This window comes from Rhinolophus hipposideros (genome assembly GCF_964194185.1).
Source record: "Rhinolophus hipposideros genome assembly, chromosome: 10".
Taxonomy (NCBI): domain Eukaryota; kingdom Metazoa; phylum Chordata; class Mammalia; order Chiroptera; family Rhinolophidae; genus Rhinolophus; species Rhinolophus hipposideros.
Window position 1 is genome coordinate 47,927,386 of NC_138056.1, and position 17,406 is coordinate 47,944,791.

Genomic DNA, 17,406 nt, shown 5'->3' on the forward strand with positions numbered 1-17,406 from the left:
CTGAGCAGAGCAGACAGCGGCCGTGCTCACTGTCGGGGCTGTGTAATGGCGTTAAATTATGCACCAGGCAACTCAACTGCCTCACCCTGGCCCCAGCCCTGCTATGGACTATATGATGTTGCTTCTAGGAGAGATAAATAGCAAAGAGGACACTGTCCCCTGGAAAAAGCCCCTGACAGGTCCTGTCTGCTATAGACTAATGTTCAAACCTGTGGATTCTAAGAATCAGTCCCCTTTGATTCATGTAGTTCCTAAAAGCCCCTCGCCCCCCGTGGTGCCAGACTAACAAGAGAAAAGGGGTGGCTTCTCCTATCAGTAGCCATCTCAGCGTGAGAATCCCTTCTACTTCTGTCTTCAGAGTTCAGTGCTTTTGAACACATATATGACATAAACACGTCCCTACTTATCTCTTCCTGGTTAGACCATCTCTTCATGGGGAGGCATTGATGGATGGTTCTCACCTTGGGATGGAGGACTGGGACTTAGCAACTACTCCTCGTCCATGCTCAGGACTCAAGACCCATCTGGTCGGGTCAATAAACTCTTCCTGACACCTGTTCTGTGACAGGATTCCAATCTGTTGGGGACAACTACCCCAGAATCTGATCACAATATAACGGGGTTCTGTAATGAAGCTTTTGGAATGAAAGGCCTATGCTATTTTCCATCCACCCCCCTCTCCCTTTATTGTGAACCCCTTACCCCATTCACATGCCCTGAAAGGCAGGACTTACCCCATTTATCTCCCACCAAGACAGGACAGCCAGCATGAAGTGTGTCACCATCCCCTTTACCACTCCTATGCAGGTTCCACCAAAACAGTGCTGCATTCTGAAAACAGAAAGGCCCCGCCCCAGGGGGGTGTCAACCCAGAATCTCAGTTTTTGAAAGCACATGAGAGAATAAATGCATGCATGTCATTACAAGAAAACTGTCCGCGCAGATTGGAGGCAAGGCATGCATCAAATGGCACAAAATGTCTCAAGTTGTCATTTACTCATTCGTTCGTGCATATGTCATTTATTGAGGGCCTCGCCTGCTCCAGGCCCTAAAGATGCAGAGACAAATCCTGTCCAGTGCTACTCTCAGGAGCTCAGTCTTGTGGGAGAGACAGACATAAAAACAGACGACAGGACAGCGTGAGAAGTCCTAGGAGAAAGGTGAGCATAGGGGGTCATTGGATCAGAGGTGAGGCACTCAACAAAAACCACAAGGTGGAACAAAACATGCGTCATACAACTAAGAACTTACTAATTCAGACGCTTACCCTTCCTTTGGCACTCGCTAATAGCACCCCTCAGGAAGCCAGCGTTATCACATTCCCCACTTGACCAGCAGGGTAGTAGAGGCTTAGGGGCTTTAAACAATGCTACTAAGAAGCCAAGTCAGAACTCAAGCCCGGGTGTCTTTAATTCAAATCCTACATGTCCTTTTTTCCGCCCATACCCAGCATTTTTTCCTATACACTGCCTGTAGACTGACTTTACCTTGGCCAACCCTGTGAGTATTCATAGATAACTGCATTTACTTATTGAACACACTGTGCTAAGTGCTTCGTAGGCATGATCTCATTTATTTGTCCTCATTTAATTCCTGAATTCAGTAAGGGCCGCCATCCCTTATTGACTGATTGATTTGAAATTGGGGGGAAATATTCATTCATTCAACAAATCTCTTACGCATGGCCCTCCTCTGGGCCTCACCTGATTTCACTCTCTATTGCCATATGTCGTTACTGCCTGTCACCTCTCTGTGAGCTCCTGGAGAACAGGACTCTGTGTTTTCCTTATACCCTCACTGCCTCCAGCCAGCCCTCAGTGTTTACGGAATGAACGACTGAGGGAGACCAGCTGCTGGAGAGGATCGAAGATTAATAAAACAGTTCTTCCCTTTGAGGAGTTCTATCATAAAAGGAAAGGCAGACATGTAATCATCTACTTGTAATATAAGTGTAAACACTATAAAAAATAGAGGCACAATTCCATGTGCTTGTCAAGAACACCAAGGGATTATCTTTTGATTCTGGGCATCAGGGAAAGGCCTCTTCTTATCCCCCCTCCCAGGAAAAGGCTTGCAAGCACAGACAGCGTGAAAGCCAGCGTGTTAGGTGCTGCATTCTTACAAGCATCTGTTGGGACCAGACCCCACTCACCTTGACCACAGGCACACTGAAGTTGGCATAGATGAAAGCTGTGGCTCCTCCCGCTTCCACCGAGCTCAGCTACAACACCAGAGAAAGAGCCAGAGTTGAAAGAGCCCCTGCCTGCCTGATTCTGCCCTACCTGACATCTGATGGCCTTTCTGCAGATTCCCTCCTGTGAACACTCCTATTTCAGCTCTGGGAGAATTACTTATTGAAAGACAATCACCCAGTTTAGAAATTGAGGGAGCCTACTCAATGGCATTAGTGTTTGATGGCAGGGCCTCAAGAGGACGACATTTAGTAATCCCCCTTTCTTTATCCTTCCAGCCAACATCCTTACTGAGGGCTACAATGAGCAGCCCTGAAGTAAAGCAGAAGTTCCATAAAACATTCTTGCTACGTAAGATACTCTCTGTTATTTTCCATTTGATCTTATTCTATTCTAGTTCAGAATTCTTAAATGCTGACCAGATCCACTAAATTTATTTCACAGTCCACTAATGGGTCATGACTGTGGCTCACAGAACAGTGTAGACTACATGATTAGTTTTGAAAGTTGGGTACCATAGGAACTACTGATAGCATCTTTGGCATGTTTCCCAGATCACTCAGTCCCTCTCTAGGTAAGTAACCTCAGCTAAGGCGTTTCACCACTGGTATATTCTAGAATTATCGATGTGTTCTTTTAATATGAAGATGTTTTTCTGATTGTCAAAAAAATACATAAAAAAATTTTGAAAATAGGAAAATACTTAAAAGTATTATTATTCATCATTTTACCATCCAGAAAAAAAAATGTTATATTTTACATCGTAAGAGTTGACTTTTTTGAGGACTGACTGACTATATGCTAGGCATTATACTACTGTGTTTCCCTGAAAATAAGACCGGGTCTTATATTAAGTTTTGTTCCAAAAGTCGCATTAGTGCTTATGTTCAGGGGATGTCATTCTGAAAAACCACGCTAGGGCTTATTTTCCAGTTGGGTCTTATTTTCGGGGAAACACGGTAAGTCTTTACAAACATGTTATCCCACTTATTCTTCACAACAATCCTAAGAATTGTTATTGTTATTATTCCCATTTTACAGATGAGACACTGAGATGCAGAGAGATTAAGTACTTTACAAAACGTCACTTAACACTCCAGTGACTGAGCAAGGGTTTGAGCTGAGCAAATGCTATCGGACTACAAACTCCCTGCTCATAACCTTTATGTTATTACATTCTTGACATTCAGGGTATTTCCTAATGTTTATTATTATAAACAACACTGCACTGAACATCTTCGTGAATAAAATTATTTTTGCACTTTAGAATGTTTTTATAGGAAAGAATCCAAGTATTAGTATTATTGGGTCAAAGTATATGCATATATTTAATACTTTAGTTAGTTTCATTTTTAAAATTTAAAAAAATATAAAATATACCATGCCTCCGGTGTTGGGGGAGTTGGGTGTGGCAGGGTCCCAGTGAATCTGCAGGGCGGAGCTGCAGAGCTCACCAGGCCAATCAGATTAAGAGTTGGACGAAAGTGTAGGGGGAGGGCTCGACACAGGAAAGATGGCGCCTGCCTGCCAGCTTCACAGGAGGAGGACCTCACACAGGGAAAATGCCGTCTATCCTCCTGCCCTCCCCGCACAGCCACAATTCCAGAGGACGCCCCTATATGTTTCTGACACTTCCCGAATCACTATCCCTCCGCTGGAGCCCAAGGTGAGTGCCTGGGAGCAAGTGAGTCTGTGTGTGGGCTGTTTAAGAGAATAGCTAGGTTTCCTGCAGCCTTCTGCCCCACCCGGATGGTTGGAATCCCGACTCTTTTCACAGCCAGATGTTGTAGGGTCTCCTCTTCTTGGCACCAGTGCTCTGGGCTGAGGAGCCTGGTGTGGGACGCTGCGGTCCCTCGCGCCTCTGGGGGAACCTCCATAGCAGAGATATTCCTCTTGATTCTCAACTGTCACATGGAGGTTTGGAGCCCATTCGGCGTTTCTGTCCCTCCTACCAGTCTCAATTTGGCTTCTTTATAGATAGTTTCAGTTATAGGACTTCTATTTGGCTGGACTTCAGATGATTCTCCAGGTTAATTGTTATATAATTTAGTTGTAATTTTAATGTGTTCACGGAAGGATGTAGGCACAGTGTTTATCTACTCCGCCATCTTGGATCTCTCATATTTAACTTTTAATACATACTGCTAAATTATTTTCTCACCAGAAGCATGACACAACAGTGCCAGTCTACACCTCACCCTGGTTAACTATCTCCCAGAACATTCATGGATCCCACCACATTCACCTTTATAAAGTGAGGGCTATTAGGATGTTAGCACTTGTTAGAGGAAACTGGACTGACGTGGTGACTCAGAACCCAGAAATGGCAGGGGTGATTTTTAGCCTTTCTTGAATCCCCCCTGTATCCTTTTGGGAAGGACAATGAGAGCAACAATTTGCTCCTGTGGTAAAGTAGCTAACAAACTGGATGATTCTGTTGTAACCCCTGGTGTCAGCCAGTGTGGACATAAGCAAGATAAAACAGAGGGGAACCTGGGCTTTCCTGTCTTCCTCTACCTGTGGACTTATCCAACAAATTTAAAAGAGAATCTGATCTGTGTACTACGAAGCTCATGAGCAGGAATGTGAGGTCGGTGGGGAAGGGAGGGAAATCTTCCCTGTGTAAACTTTTCATTGTTTTATACTGGGACTGATTTTATATCCAGTCTGAGCAGAAAATCACAAATTTGATTTCAACTCATCCCTTTGTACTTGTCTACAACATTACTCTCATATTCTCCACAACGTTAATGCTTGTCTTTAGAAATGTTTATAAAGGTCTTTACCCCAACCTGAAACTGACAGAATTGGGTATAACCTATACTTCCAAGGTCCCATGACACGGATGCCCCTTTATGGGGTCCTTTACTTTGTGGGGTACAACAATAGGAACATATTATATGAAACTTGACAGAATGACATCCCCCTATGTTATCTCATTAGATCCTCGGGGCAAGAAAACAAGCTCAAAGAATAGATGTGATTCGTGTGAAGGCCACATATTAAGTAGCAGAACCAGAATGAGGCCAACCGACTCCAAACCCAAAGTGTATTCCATTCCAGTGTTTCAAATGCTTAAAGCCTAAATGCACACATGCACCGTTCTTGCATTTGCGATTTAAAATTGCTGGGCTCTTGCATCCATGCTACCCTTACCATAGTAACTAGGCCTCTGTAACAAGGGAATCAGCTGTGGAAGATATTTGAGGGTTAAAAAATAGAGAAATATTGGCCACAAGACATCCATTCATTGGTTGGTATCAATATTCTTCATTGCCTGTGACCTTCCACGTTAGCTTGCTTCATCAACCAGAGATGCAAACAGCTGCTGACCCAAGATGCCTCCCCTTCCTGGAGAGCTGGTCAGCTATCCCTCTGTACCTGATCCGAATACTCAGAATGACCCCTAGAAGCCAAATACCATTGGAAGTGGCGGCCTTCCAATTCTGCAGGAAGTATACAACTGAGTCACAAGAAAACACATTGGAATTGCCAGCATTAAAGACTATAGAGTGCCAGCCTCTGCTTGCCCTTCCGTGGCTGCATCGTGGAAACCAGAGACAGCACTAAGAAAAAAGGAAGGGCGGCCGGTTAGCTCAGTTGGTTAGAGCGCGGTAAGAGCTCGGTGCTCTTAACAACAAGGTTGCTGGTTCGATCCCCACACGGGCCACTGTGAGCTGCGCCCTCCACAACTAGAGTGAAACAACTACTTGACTTGGAGCTGATGGGTCCTGGAAAAACACACTTAAAAAAAACAAAGTTTCTTTTTTAAAAAAAAGGGGGAATGCTAGCGGGGAGGTGTCTGCTATTCTAATGAGCCTGAAACCAGGACTTCATCTTTGGGCATTATGTACAGCCCTTACATTTACCACATTTATCCTATCAGTTAACAGTAATACATCTCTTATAACTTAAGTGACAGATGATTGAAATTCTGACTAGTCCATAGAAAAGGAGGTAAACCCAATATGATCGGAAGGGGACAGGATAGATGAGATCATAAAGACTGGGACCAAATCCTGTAGGATTAGGTATAAATTAGGTGAAGAGGCCAATTTATTTTTTAAGGAGACATAATGCAGATTTTTATAGGGAGATGAAGTGCATTTTCTACATATGAGAGCGTGACACTTACTGAATTTCTCCCTAGGCATCATCTCTGTTCTCCCCCCCGTAATCTCAGCTGCCTCATTTCTCTTCTCCTCCCCATCACAGTCCACAACCTCATCTACAGGTCTATGCTTTTCACTGCCACTCATCTAAGGGACCTCAAAGAGAGAGGCTCTCGCACCCTCTTCCTGTGTTGGCCCTCAATGTAACCCAACTTCCCATCATAATCACTGCCTGTGATAAGGTCATATTCAGGTCTACACATACTTGGGTCTGACTTGTATTTCTGTTTCTCTTGAATATAATTAAAATTTTTTATTTTTATTAGTTTCAGGTGTACAAAGCAATGTAATGGTTAGATATTTACACCCCTCACAAAGTGATAACCCCACCACCACCCCCCAATCTGACGTGTAGTACCTCCTGTAGTGCCTAAGAAAAATGCTGTCTGAAATTTAAAAAGTCCTGCAGATTTTTGAGCTGTGAGTACCAGACCAAATCGACCTCTGAGACTGCTTTGAGAACAAGAAAAGAGACACCTAGATAGTCACTAAGTAAGAAGCCCTGGTTCAGAGCAAGACTCACATAGATCATAAACGTTGCAACTCGGTTCCCGGACTTCATTCTGTACAGGGGGCTGCTGGGTGACTGAGACAGAAATAAAACGTATTATTTTACGCAGTTGGCACCAGAGTGAGAGCCAGGATTCCACCATAATACTGGGCAGAGAAAATGGGGGTGTCGTGGATGGGATATAGCCTTGAGCTACATCTAGTGGGGTTTGTGCCCACCTGTGCTGGCAGGTACTCAATATGCACTTTTTTACTCATTTATTAGACACTCATATAAGTGAATTGTATGCTAATCAAACAAAATTGCTTGCCAGTAGTGAAAGTACTATATAAGGGGTTGATTGCACCTTTAGGTTCTTGGTGAAATAAAGAAATAAATATGTAAAAATGTATAGATAGTTATTATATAGGAATACCAAGTTAGAAGACTGGAGTTCCCATTTTTTTGCTGAAGAGACAACCCCTCTTTTTGGGTCACAGAACAGTTTGAGATATAATTTACATATCATAAAATCCACCCATTGTAACTATACCATTCAATGCGTTTGAGTCAATTTTAACAGCTGTGCGAGCAACCATTCCACCAATCCAGTTTTAGAACACTTCCATCAGCTGAAAAAATTCCCTCATGTCAATCTCCCTTCCCACACCCAATCCCAGGCAACCACTGATCTACGTTCTGTCTCTATAGTTTTGCCTTTTCTAGTAATTTCCTATAAATGGAATCAGACAATACATAGATAAGGAGAGTGACTGGAGGAAGGGCAACCTTCACTGGAAGTCTCTGAGTGAAGCAAGACAGAAGACTCCATGACAGGCCACATTCTTCTCCCCACCAGCAAATTATGGAGCGGGGGCTGGTGGCACATAAGAAAATGAGTAAGCACCAGTCGGCTTGAAACCGAAGCTTCAGGTCTTCCTGGAACAAGAAGCTTTATATTAAGATTTCACATAGTACTCCCTGGGAGCCCTACAGAGTTCTGCCTCAGAGAAATAAACGATAGTCTGGTTCCCCACCCCAGGAGGCTGGCCCCCGACCCCCCAGTTACCGTAGCATGGTCAAAGTGAGGCTCGTAGTGCCCTCCGATGCCATAGTTCACCACCTGGAGATACTCTGCATAGGGAGGCTGGACATCAAGACCTGTGAGAGCAGCAATGCGATGGTCAAGGGTCAGCAGCACAGGGTCAGCGGTGTCCTTCAGCCAGGCACTAAAACACACCACAGACGTGCGCATGAGTGGTCTGATGCCCGAAATGACAAATGTCTGTACATGAATGAATGAATGATGTCAATTGCCAGAGGAAGAAAGAAAGGGAAGGAGGGAGGGAGGACAGGAAGATAGACACGAATGCCTAATGACCAACTGACTCATTCCTACGCTAAGTCTGCCCAGTCCATTTTGAGCTCTATCTCAACATTCATTCATTCATTCATTCATTCAACAAACATTCTCCGAGACCTACTCAGGCCCTGGGCTATGTGCCATGAAGACTGAAGGTTCAAAGTACGAGGCACTGGGACACAAAGAGGAAAAAGACAAAAACTCTGCCTTTAAAACTGCTATCATTTCCCCAAAAATAAGATCTACCTGCACGATCAGCTCTAAAGCGTCTTTTGGAGCAAAAATTAATATAAGACCCAGTCTTATTTTATTTTATATTATATTATACCTAGTCTTATATTATAGTAAAATAACACCAGGTATTATATTAATTTTTTGCTCCAAAAGATCATTAGAGCTGATTGTCCAGCTAGGTCTTATTTTTGGGGAAACACGGTATGTGTCAGACATGTCAGTAGCTGCGTGCAACGGAAAAAGCTATGGATTCAAATTAGTAAGACCGGTCCCTGATCCTGTGTGACCATATGCCAGGCACTTAACCTTTAACCTCTCTAAGGTTCAGTGTATTCATCTATAAAATGGGGATGGTAATAATTAATCTCTACTTCACCGACTTCTGAAGACTGTGAGTCGAAGCATGAGAAGATGCTTTGTAAGCTGTATGTTAGCGACTGCTGTAAAACACTCTGAAAGATCTCTGCTCTTCTGCTCTACTCCAAGACAAACCAGGATAGGTCAAAGGCCAGAGAGCAAAGTTCAGTCTCTTTTCTTGACGGTCTTGTTGAGGTTCTGACAAAGTGGAGGATTTGGGATCAGAATGTAGCTCCTAGGGAAGTGAGGAAGCGCTCCCCAAGCAAAGCCAGTGAGCGTCCTGGGGAGATAAGGCTCTGAAGGGACGTGCCTCAGGAATGATACGGGAAGACCACTTCTTTGCTCTTTAAATGCTGGATTGATTTGCTCATTCTTTCCTACGGAGTGCATGCACAGTGCTATGCTATGTGCTCTTAGGTTTATGAAGATATCCAGGACAAAGCTAGTGTGTTCACAGAGCTCACGGTAGAAGACACATAAATATAACTGAGTACAGATCAAGGTAGAGTGGAAATGGAGACCAGCCTTTAAAGTAAAAGTGCTGGGGAGCACAGAAGAAGCCGGTGTTAATTCTGACTGGGGTACTGAGGTAAGATGGATATGTAGGCCAAATTTCAAAGGTTGTATAAAATTTCAATAGATGGAGAAGACATAGGGGTATTCTAGGCTGAAAAAACAGTGCAAGCACAGACAGAGGCGTGACACTGCATAGTGTGTCCAAATATGAGAGCCTCTGGTCTATGAAAGAAGTAACAGGAGATAAGTCTGGGCCAGTAGGCTCAGGGCATGTTGCAGACAGCTGAGGACACCACGGTCAGAAAACTGGTCTTTACTTTGTGGATAATGGATGATCAGTGAAGGCTCATGAGAGGAAAATGATCTGGCAATTAGGAGTTCACTATTGACCCTTGAGGGACCCAGTTCCAGTGAAGCTGTGAGGACAGAACCAAAATTCACAGGAGGGCAGAGTGATGGAAAGGAAAAGGAGGCTTCTTTACCTCAAAAGTAAAGCAAATACCACCCACTCCCCTGAAAGGTTAATTTTCTCTTTGACGCCTGAATGTCAGAGAGATTAGAAAAGCAATGAAGCTGAGGTCATATGGACCTTCCAAAGCTCAAAAGATAACTCGTAATGTGAAAGGTCCTTAAATGTACCAGACCAAACGACTGCTCAGATGATTAAGGCAGATGATTCTGCATCAACGCTTTCATCACTCACCTCACTTCCCAGACAACAAAAACTCTGCACCCAGCCTGCGGTCTGGCCTCTCCCCAAGGAGGCTGTCATTGGTGTCTCCCGTGGCTGGGATGGGGACCCTCCTCTTAATGTAGCATGGCCCTGTCCTTACAGTGCAAATAAAGTGCTGCAGTGGGGGGTGGGCAGGGATGGAGAGCAGGAGATGAAGCTGGGCTCTCACAGCTCAAACTGCCCTGCTAGGGAAGCCATCATGCCAGAGATCCTCGTCATCCTTCTTGCCTGAATGTTGGCAAGTCATGCTGTGAATATGAGTCAGGAGGTGGGAATGGAATCTTGTAAAGTCAGATTACAAATAGGAACAAGACCATATTCTCTGGAAAAACAATCCTGATGAGGAGATTTTTTTTCTTTTTTTTTTGGTTTAGGGCATAGGAGCTTTTTTGCCTTTTTCTAATGGTCTCCTGATTAAGTCCTCAGATCATAAAACAATCTGAAAGGCCCTTGGGTGAGAAGAGTGGACATTTCTCCCTCTCAACAAGAGTGTGCAGACGGAAACATGAACTACAGGTTCTCCGGCAGCGTCTCCGACGGCTCCTTATGGCAGCTGTGCTGGAGGGTGGGCAGCAGGTCCGGCCGGAAGTCCTGCCAAGGAAGGACCCTCTTACCTTTTGCTGATGCGGTACTCCACCGGTAACTGCTTTTCGCCTGATGCCACCACGGATCTCTGTAGCTGGTGGGGAGGACGTAAGAGAAAGCCCAAGTGATTTCGATGTGGAGGGAAAGGCTCTGTCATTTCCATAGATATGCTGTTCTCTAAGCATAAACCTAACAACCGCCAGTTCCTCCCTTATTAATGGATATTTTGCACATGCTACTAATTTAGTGATAGCTATCGATCTTGAAAATAAAAAAAAAAATAAGGGTGACAAAAAGACCTTAGAGTTGAAAATAAACTTTAGCATCGAGTCTATAGACAGTAACCATTCAACAAAAGTCTGTTGCACTGAAACAAACTGATATTTGAATCCCTTTTGCATCTGCAAGGCTGTGAGTTCTTTAAGAACAAGGGCTGTTTCGCCTTCATCTTTGTATCCCAGTGTCTGGCACAGGGCCTGCCTGATGGTAAGCAAAGCACTTAGTATCTGTTGAATTAATCGAATACCTCCTAAAACAGGAAACCTCTCTTCCTTCGGAGAGGTTTGCTTTGCTACAACTGCCTTGATGGCGGTGGGAGGGGACCAAACAGGTTTGAAGTTGTTAATTTAACTGAATGTCTCTATTTTGTCCTCAATGTCTGGACATAAAGTGTACATTATTTTTAAATAAAGTGGCTTCTGACTGCAAAAGCACTATACCAAGGAGAGGCAGGGAGATACGAATTATATACATCTACTGCATGTGTCATCAGAATGTCAGCTCCATGAGGGCAAGGACTTGGTCTTTTGTCAGGGCTGTATTCCCAGACCCCAGAGAAGGCCTGGCAGGGAGTGGGTGCTCCATACTGGGGAGGTGAGCAGATGAATGAGTGACCCAGAGTCCTGTACTGAAAGACCCAGCCCTGGCACTTCACAGGCAGTCAGAGCAGAGCACAGAGCAATGAACTGCTCAAGACGAAAACCCTTTCTCTTCCCGGAGGCTTCTGTAATGTTATTGTTCCTGCTGCTAAGCCAGGTAGATGCCCTTGGGAAAGCCTCTTCCTTTCTTTGGACCCGTTTACCCAGCTATAAAATATAGCACATGAACAGCACGTTCTTAGGAGTTTCTCTCAGCCCATCTCTCTACAATATCAGGAAGCAGACAGCAGCTGACTGATATTGCCTCTATCCTCTATCCAGTCCTTCAGCAGGTATCCTGGCAGCGTCACCTGAGTCGTGCATACAGGAGAGAGGAGGGGTGCTCCCTCCTGTTCTTTCAGTGTCGGTGCTTTCTAAAAAAAATCTTAGGGAATTTCTGCTCCCTCTCCCCATTAAAGAGCTTCTTTGCACTTAATTCCTTTAACAATTATTTATTGTATGCCTACAAGTATTCCTTTGGGGGGATAAATATTTTTCGGTTGTTCTCTGTGCTAGGCATTGGAAATACAACATATGACACCGGACGTAAGTCATGGGGCCTAATGGGCAAGCACAGGGTGCTATGGAAATAAAGAGAAGCCGCATCCAGCCTGTTCTTATGAGACAGGAAGGTTCCCAGAAGGCCCAAAAGACAACTGGGATCAGACAGGTAAAAGGAGGCCAAGGAAAGAGCATTTCGGACAGAGAGAAGAGTATGTGTGCAGGCTAGTGAGAGCCTGGCTCGTTCATGGAGATGCAAGTTGTTTAGTGCAGCTGAGGTGTTACGTGGAAGGGGGACATGCTAGGGAAGGGGCTGGCAGCAGTCAGGCCAAGCTTTGTCATCGTTAGAGAGCAAAAACGACCCATTAAATAGTGTAAGCAAGGGTTTGACACGGTCAGGTTCGACCTTTTAGCGCTTACTCTGGCTATAACGGGCATACTACAAGGCTAGGCACTCCAAGGACACCATGTGACTAGTTTAGTCTAGTTGGGGAGATAGGCTGCTCACCCATGAAACGGTCAATGATACCAGACAACACACAAATGGCAGAATAAATGAAAGTACCAAATAACTGGTGACAAAAGCTTTGAGTTCAGAGGAGGGAGAGGTTATTGTAGGTGGTTCCCAAAAAGTGCTCTGAAAAAAATGTTCTCACTGAAAGAACCGATGAAAGTGAGCCAGAGTGGCCAGGGTTAGTGGGCCAAGGGACGCGAGGGGTTTCAACTGAGTCTTTAAGGATGTGGATGGGGGAGGAGTGACAAGAGAGCATTCACTGGAAAAGGGACAGTGAATAGGAAGCAGACAAATTCAACGCAAGCCACTGAGGCGTCTGTGCTCGGCTCCCGTGGGGCAGCCATACAAGCCAGGGCTTATTCCTGGCAGAGCCAAAGACCAGACAGGGAGGGATCTGCAACCCCAGCAAGACACTTCTGGGGGAAGGGAGTGTGGCAAGGTCTGTGCATGCCAAATAGATGACCTGGCCATGAGGGATTACACCAACGGCTCCGAGTGGGCCGCCTGTCCTGTTACTATGGTAACAGAGTTATTCTAAGGAAAAAGTAGCTGCTGGCCAAATGCTTCGGGGGCTCCCTGAGAAGCTGAAGCTACTGAAAATACATCGTTCCAATTTCCCAGTGGAGAGTAATCGTCTCCAAAACTTTCTCTGCAAAGATTCTAGACTTCGTTGCAGGGCCTTTTAGATGAAATGATTATTGCTCCTCTTCTCTCCTCCGGTCCATGTTTGCTGTCAGAATCTTCCTTAAAAATCTGCAGACCTGCTCTTCCCACCGTCCTGTTTACAACTGCCTGACAGCTCACCCTCTGCCTACAGGATAAATCCCAACTCCCCAGCGTGATATTTACAGCACTTGCTAGCGGTCTCTGACCATGTACCCTCATCTCCTACACCCCACCCCACCCGACACACTTCAGCTGCAGAGCTTCCTCCCATCTCTGAATACACTGCACCGCAGGCCCTCCTTACACAGATTGTTTTGTCTTCCTGGAATACCCTGAGCCACCTTGTCACGTTGATGAATTTCACTTCCACAGGGAATCCTGCTGTTTCTTCTTTCTCCATCTGCTCCTCACCTCACCCAACTGCCTTTCCCACAGAGGAAGGTTCACTTTTTAAAAAAGATTTTTTTAATGAAAAATATAGCTACCATACAAGATTGTATTAGTTTCAGGGGTATGCCATAGTTATTCAACATTTGTATACCTCAAGAAGTGATCACCATTGATAAGTCCATGTTATCATAATATTATTGACCATATTCCCCATACTGTACATTACATCCCCATGACCTAGAAATTTGGACTTATGATACCCCTCCCACTCCACCCCTGTTTTAAATTTATCAATCACAGTTGACAGACAATATTATTTTATATTGATTTCAGGTGTACAGCATAGTGATTAGACATTTATATAATTTACAAAGTGATTCCCCCTAACAGGTCTAGTACTCACCTGGCACTATACGTAGTTATTACCATATTATTGGCTATATTCCCTATGCTTCACTTTACATCCCCAGGACTATATTATAATCCACCATTTGTACTTCTTGATCCCTTCACATTTTTCACCCTGCCTCCCAGGCCCCTCCCATCTATCACACCAACAAATCTAGTACCCATTTGACACCAGAGTTATTACAATATTACTGACTATATTCCTTATGCTATACCCTACATCCCCATAACTACTCTGTAACAACCAATTTGCACTTCTTAATCCCTTCCCTTTTTTTCACTCACATCCCTTAACATTTGGCAACCACCAAAATGTTCTCTGAATCTATGAGTTTGTTTCTGTTTTGTTTGTTAATTTTGTTCTTAAATTCTACATATAAGTGAAATCACATTGCCTCTGTCTTTCTCTGTCTGACATACTCCACTTAACACAACACCCTCCAGGTCCATCCATGCCGCTGCTGATGGCAAGAACCCATTCCCTTCTATGGCTGAGAAATATTCCATTGTATATATGTACCATCTATTTGTTTCCCATTCTTCCACTGACTGACACCCAGGCTGCCTCCAGATCTTGGCTATTGTAAACAATGCTGCAATGAACATATGGATTCACACGTTTCCTTGAAGTAGCATTTTGGATTCCTTTGGATAAATACCCTGAAGTGGGGTTACTGGGTCCTTCTTTGTTTCTTATAGCCTTTTCCCCCCAACTTTTGTTTATTTTAAGTGTGTTTTTCTAGGACCCATCAGCTCTAAGTCAAGTGGTGGTTTCAATCTAGTTGTGGAGGGCGCAGCTCACACTGGCCCATGCGGGGATCGAACATGGAACCCTGATGTTATGGGCATTGTGCTCTAACCAACTGACCTAACCAACTAGCATTTGTTTTAAAGTCTGTTTGTCTGGTATAATTATTGCTACCCCAGCCTTTTTTGTTTGTCTGTTTTTTCATTTCCATTTTCATGAAATATGTTTTTCCATCCCTTTACTTTCTCTCTGTGTGTGTCTTTCAATCTGAAGTGAGTCTCCTGTAGGCAGCATACATAGGGGTCTTGTTTTCTTATCCATTTAGCCCTCCCATGTCTTTTTTTTTTAAAGATTTTATTGGGGAAAGGGAACAGGACTTTATTGGGAAACAGTGTGTACTTCCAGGTCTTTTACCAAGTCAAGTTGTTGTCCTTTCAGTCTTAGTTGTGGAGGGCGCAGCTCAGCTCCAGGTCCTGTTGCCGTTGCTAGTTGCATGGGGCACACACAGCCCACCATCCCTTGCGGGAGTCGAACCAGCAACCTTGGGGTTGAGAGGACACGCTCCAACCAACTGAGCCATCCGGGAGCTCAGCGGCAGCTCAGCTCAAGGTGCTGTGTTCAATCTTGGTTGCAGAGGGCGCAGCCCACTATCCCTTGAGGGAGTCAAAGAGTAGAACCGGCAACCTTGCAGTTAAGAGCCTGCGCTCCAACCAACTGAGCCGTCTGGCCACCCGGGAGCTGAGCGGCAGCTCATTGACTTCATCCTAGTTGCAGAGGGCACAGCTCACTGGCCCATGTGGGAATCGAACCAGCAGCCTCATTGCCCAGAGCTCGCACTCTAACCAACTGAGCCACCCGTCTGCCCCCCTCCTATGTCTTTTGATTGGAGCATTTAATACATTTACCTTGAAAGTAATTGTTGATAGATATGTAGCTATTGCCATTTTATTATCCATAATGTTGATTTTTTTTTCCATCTTAAAGAAGGACTTCTAACATTCCTTGCAATACTGGTTTGGTGGCAATGAATTCCTGTAGCTTTTTCTTGTCTGGGAAGCTCTTTATCTGTCTTTCAATTTTAAATGATAACCTTGCTGGGAAGAGTAGTCTTGGCTGTGGGTCTTTGCTTTTCATCACATTGAATATTTTGTGCCAATGCTTTCTGGCCTGCAAACTTTCTGTTGAGAAATCAGCTGACAGTCTTATGGGAGCTCGCTTATAAGCTACTACTTGCCTTTCTCTTGCTGCCTTTAGGATTCTCTCTTTGGCTTTAACCTTTGCCATTTTAATTGTGTGTCTTGGTGTGGGCCTATTTGGGTTCATCCTCTTTGGGACTCTCTGTGCCTCCTGGGCTTGTATGTCTATTTCCTTTGCCAGGTTAGGGAAGTTTTCAGTTATTATTTCTTCAAATAGGTTCTCAGTCTCTTGCTTTCTCTCTTCTTCTGGTATACCTATGATACAAATATTATTATGCTTGATGTTATTCCAGAGGTCTCTTAAACTATCATTTTTTATTTTTTTATTTTTGCTGTTTTGATTGGGTGTTTTCTGCTATCTTGTCTTCTATTTAAATCATTGATTCAATCCTTTGCTTTGTCTAGTCTGCTGGTGATTCCTTCTAGTGCATTCTTCATTTCAGTTTTGTATTCTTCACCTCTGAGTGGTTCTTTTTTATAATTTCTGTGTCCCTTTTTATGTTTGCAATCTCTTTGTTGAAGTTCTCACTAAGTACCTTGAGCATCCTTATAACCATTGTTTTGAACTCTGTATCTGGTAGATTGCTTGCCTCCATTTTGTTTAGTTCTTTTATTGAATTTTCTCCTGTTCTTTCATTTGGGACACATTTCTTTGTTTCCTCATTTCGACTACCTCTCTGTGTTTGTTTCTATATATTAGGTAGATCTGCTATGTCTCCAGTTTTGGTCTGGTGGCCTTATGTAGTAGGTGTCCTGTGGGGCCCAGTGGCACAGTCTCCCTGGTCCCCTGCTCCAGGTGCTCCAGGAGTGTCCCTTGTATGGGTTGTGTGTGCTCTCCAGTTATAAATGAACCTTGATTGCTACTGGCATGTCAGTGGATAGGATTGACCCTCAACGTGACTGGCTGTGGGGTTTGGCCACGTCCACAGTTTATGGGCTGCTGTGCGGGAGGCTAACCCCACTGAGTGGGAGTCACTCCAGCAAGCTTTGGTGCCTGTTGAGACCACTCTTCATGTGTGCCACTTGTGGGATTAATAGGGCGGTGCTCTGCTTTGGTCTGAAGACAACCTCCAAGTATGTTGGTTCTGGGGCCTCTTGCAAGAAGCTCCAGTGCTGGCCCAGTCACCCACTGTCTGTGACTGTTTGGGGACTACCTGGTAGGAGTTACAAATTGATCCATGGTTGTTCGCTACTAATGCTAAACCTGGAGGAACATGGGGAGGCCACACTGCGAACCGAGTACTTCCACCTGTACCAGGCCTGGGGTAACTCCACAAAAATCCAGGACACCCGGAGGCCTGCTGCCACCTGCTGGCTCCCTTACGGTCCAGCCACTGCTAAAATCTCGAGTTGGGTTTGGCAGTGGTCACCAGGTTAATGTAGACTCTGGTTTGGTGCCAATGCTGAGTCTGGAATGACTCGGC

General features: G+C 44.6%; 1 protein-coding gene across 5 annotated transcripts in view; it reads right to left on the reverse strand.

The window, feature by feature from the left end:
- P4HA3 (prolyl 4-hydroxylase subunit alpha 3) overlaps window positions 1-17,406 on the reverse strand; it is a gene marked incomplete at its 5' end in the record, with an annotated part of 43,221 nt that overhangs the window by 2,644 nt on the left and 23,171 nt on the right. Inside the window, 6 exons of one of the 5 annotated variants that reach the window (XR_013994134.1) lie at window positions 735-831; window positions 998-1,149; window positions 2,153-2,221; window positions 6,888-6,950; window positions 7,924-8,083; window positions 10,672-10,736. Coding sequence is in view for 4 of the 5 variants with exons in the window: in XM_081061864.1 (XP_080917990.1) it covers window positions 735-831; window positions 2,153-2,221; window positions 6,888-6,950; window positions 7,644-7,793; window positions 7,924-8,083; window positions 10,672-10,736 (604 nt within the window). The other 4 variants (XM_081061864.1, XM_081061861.1, XM_081061863.1 and 1 more) reach the window with 4 other exon arrangements.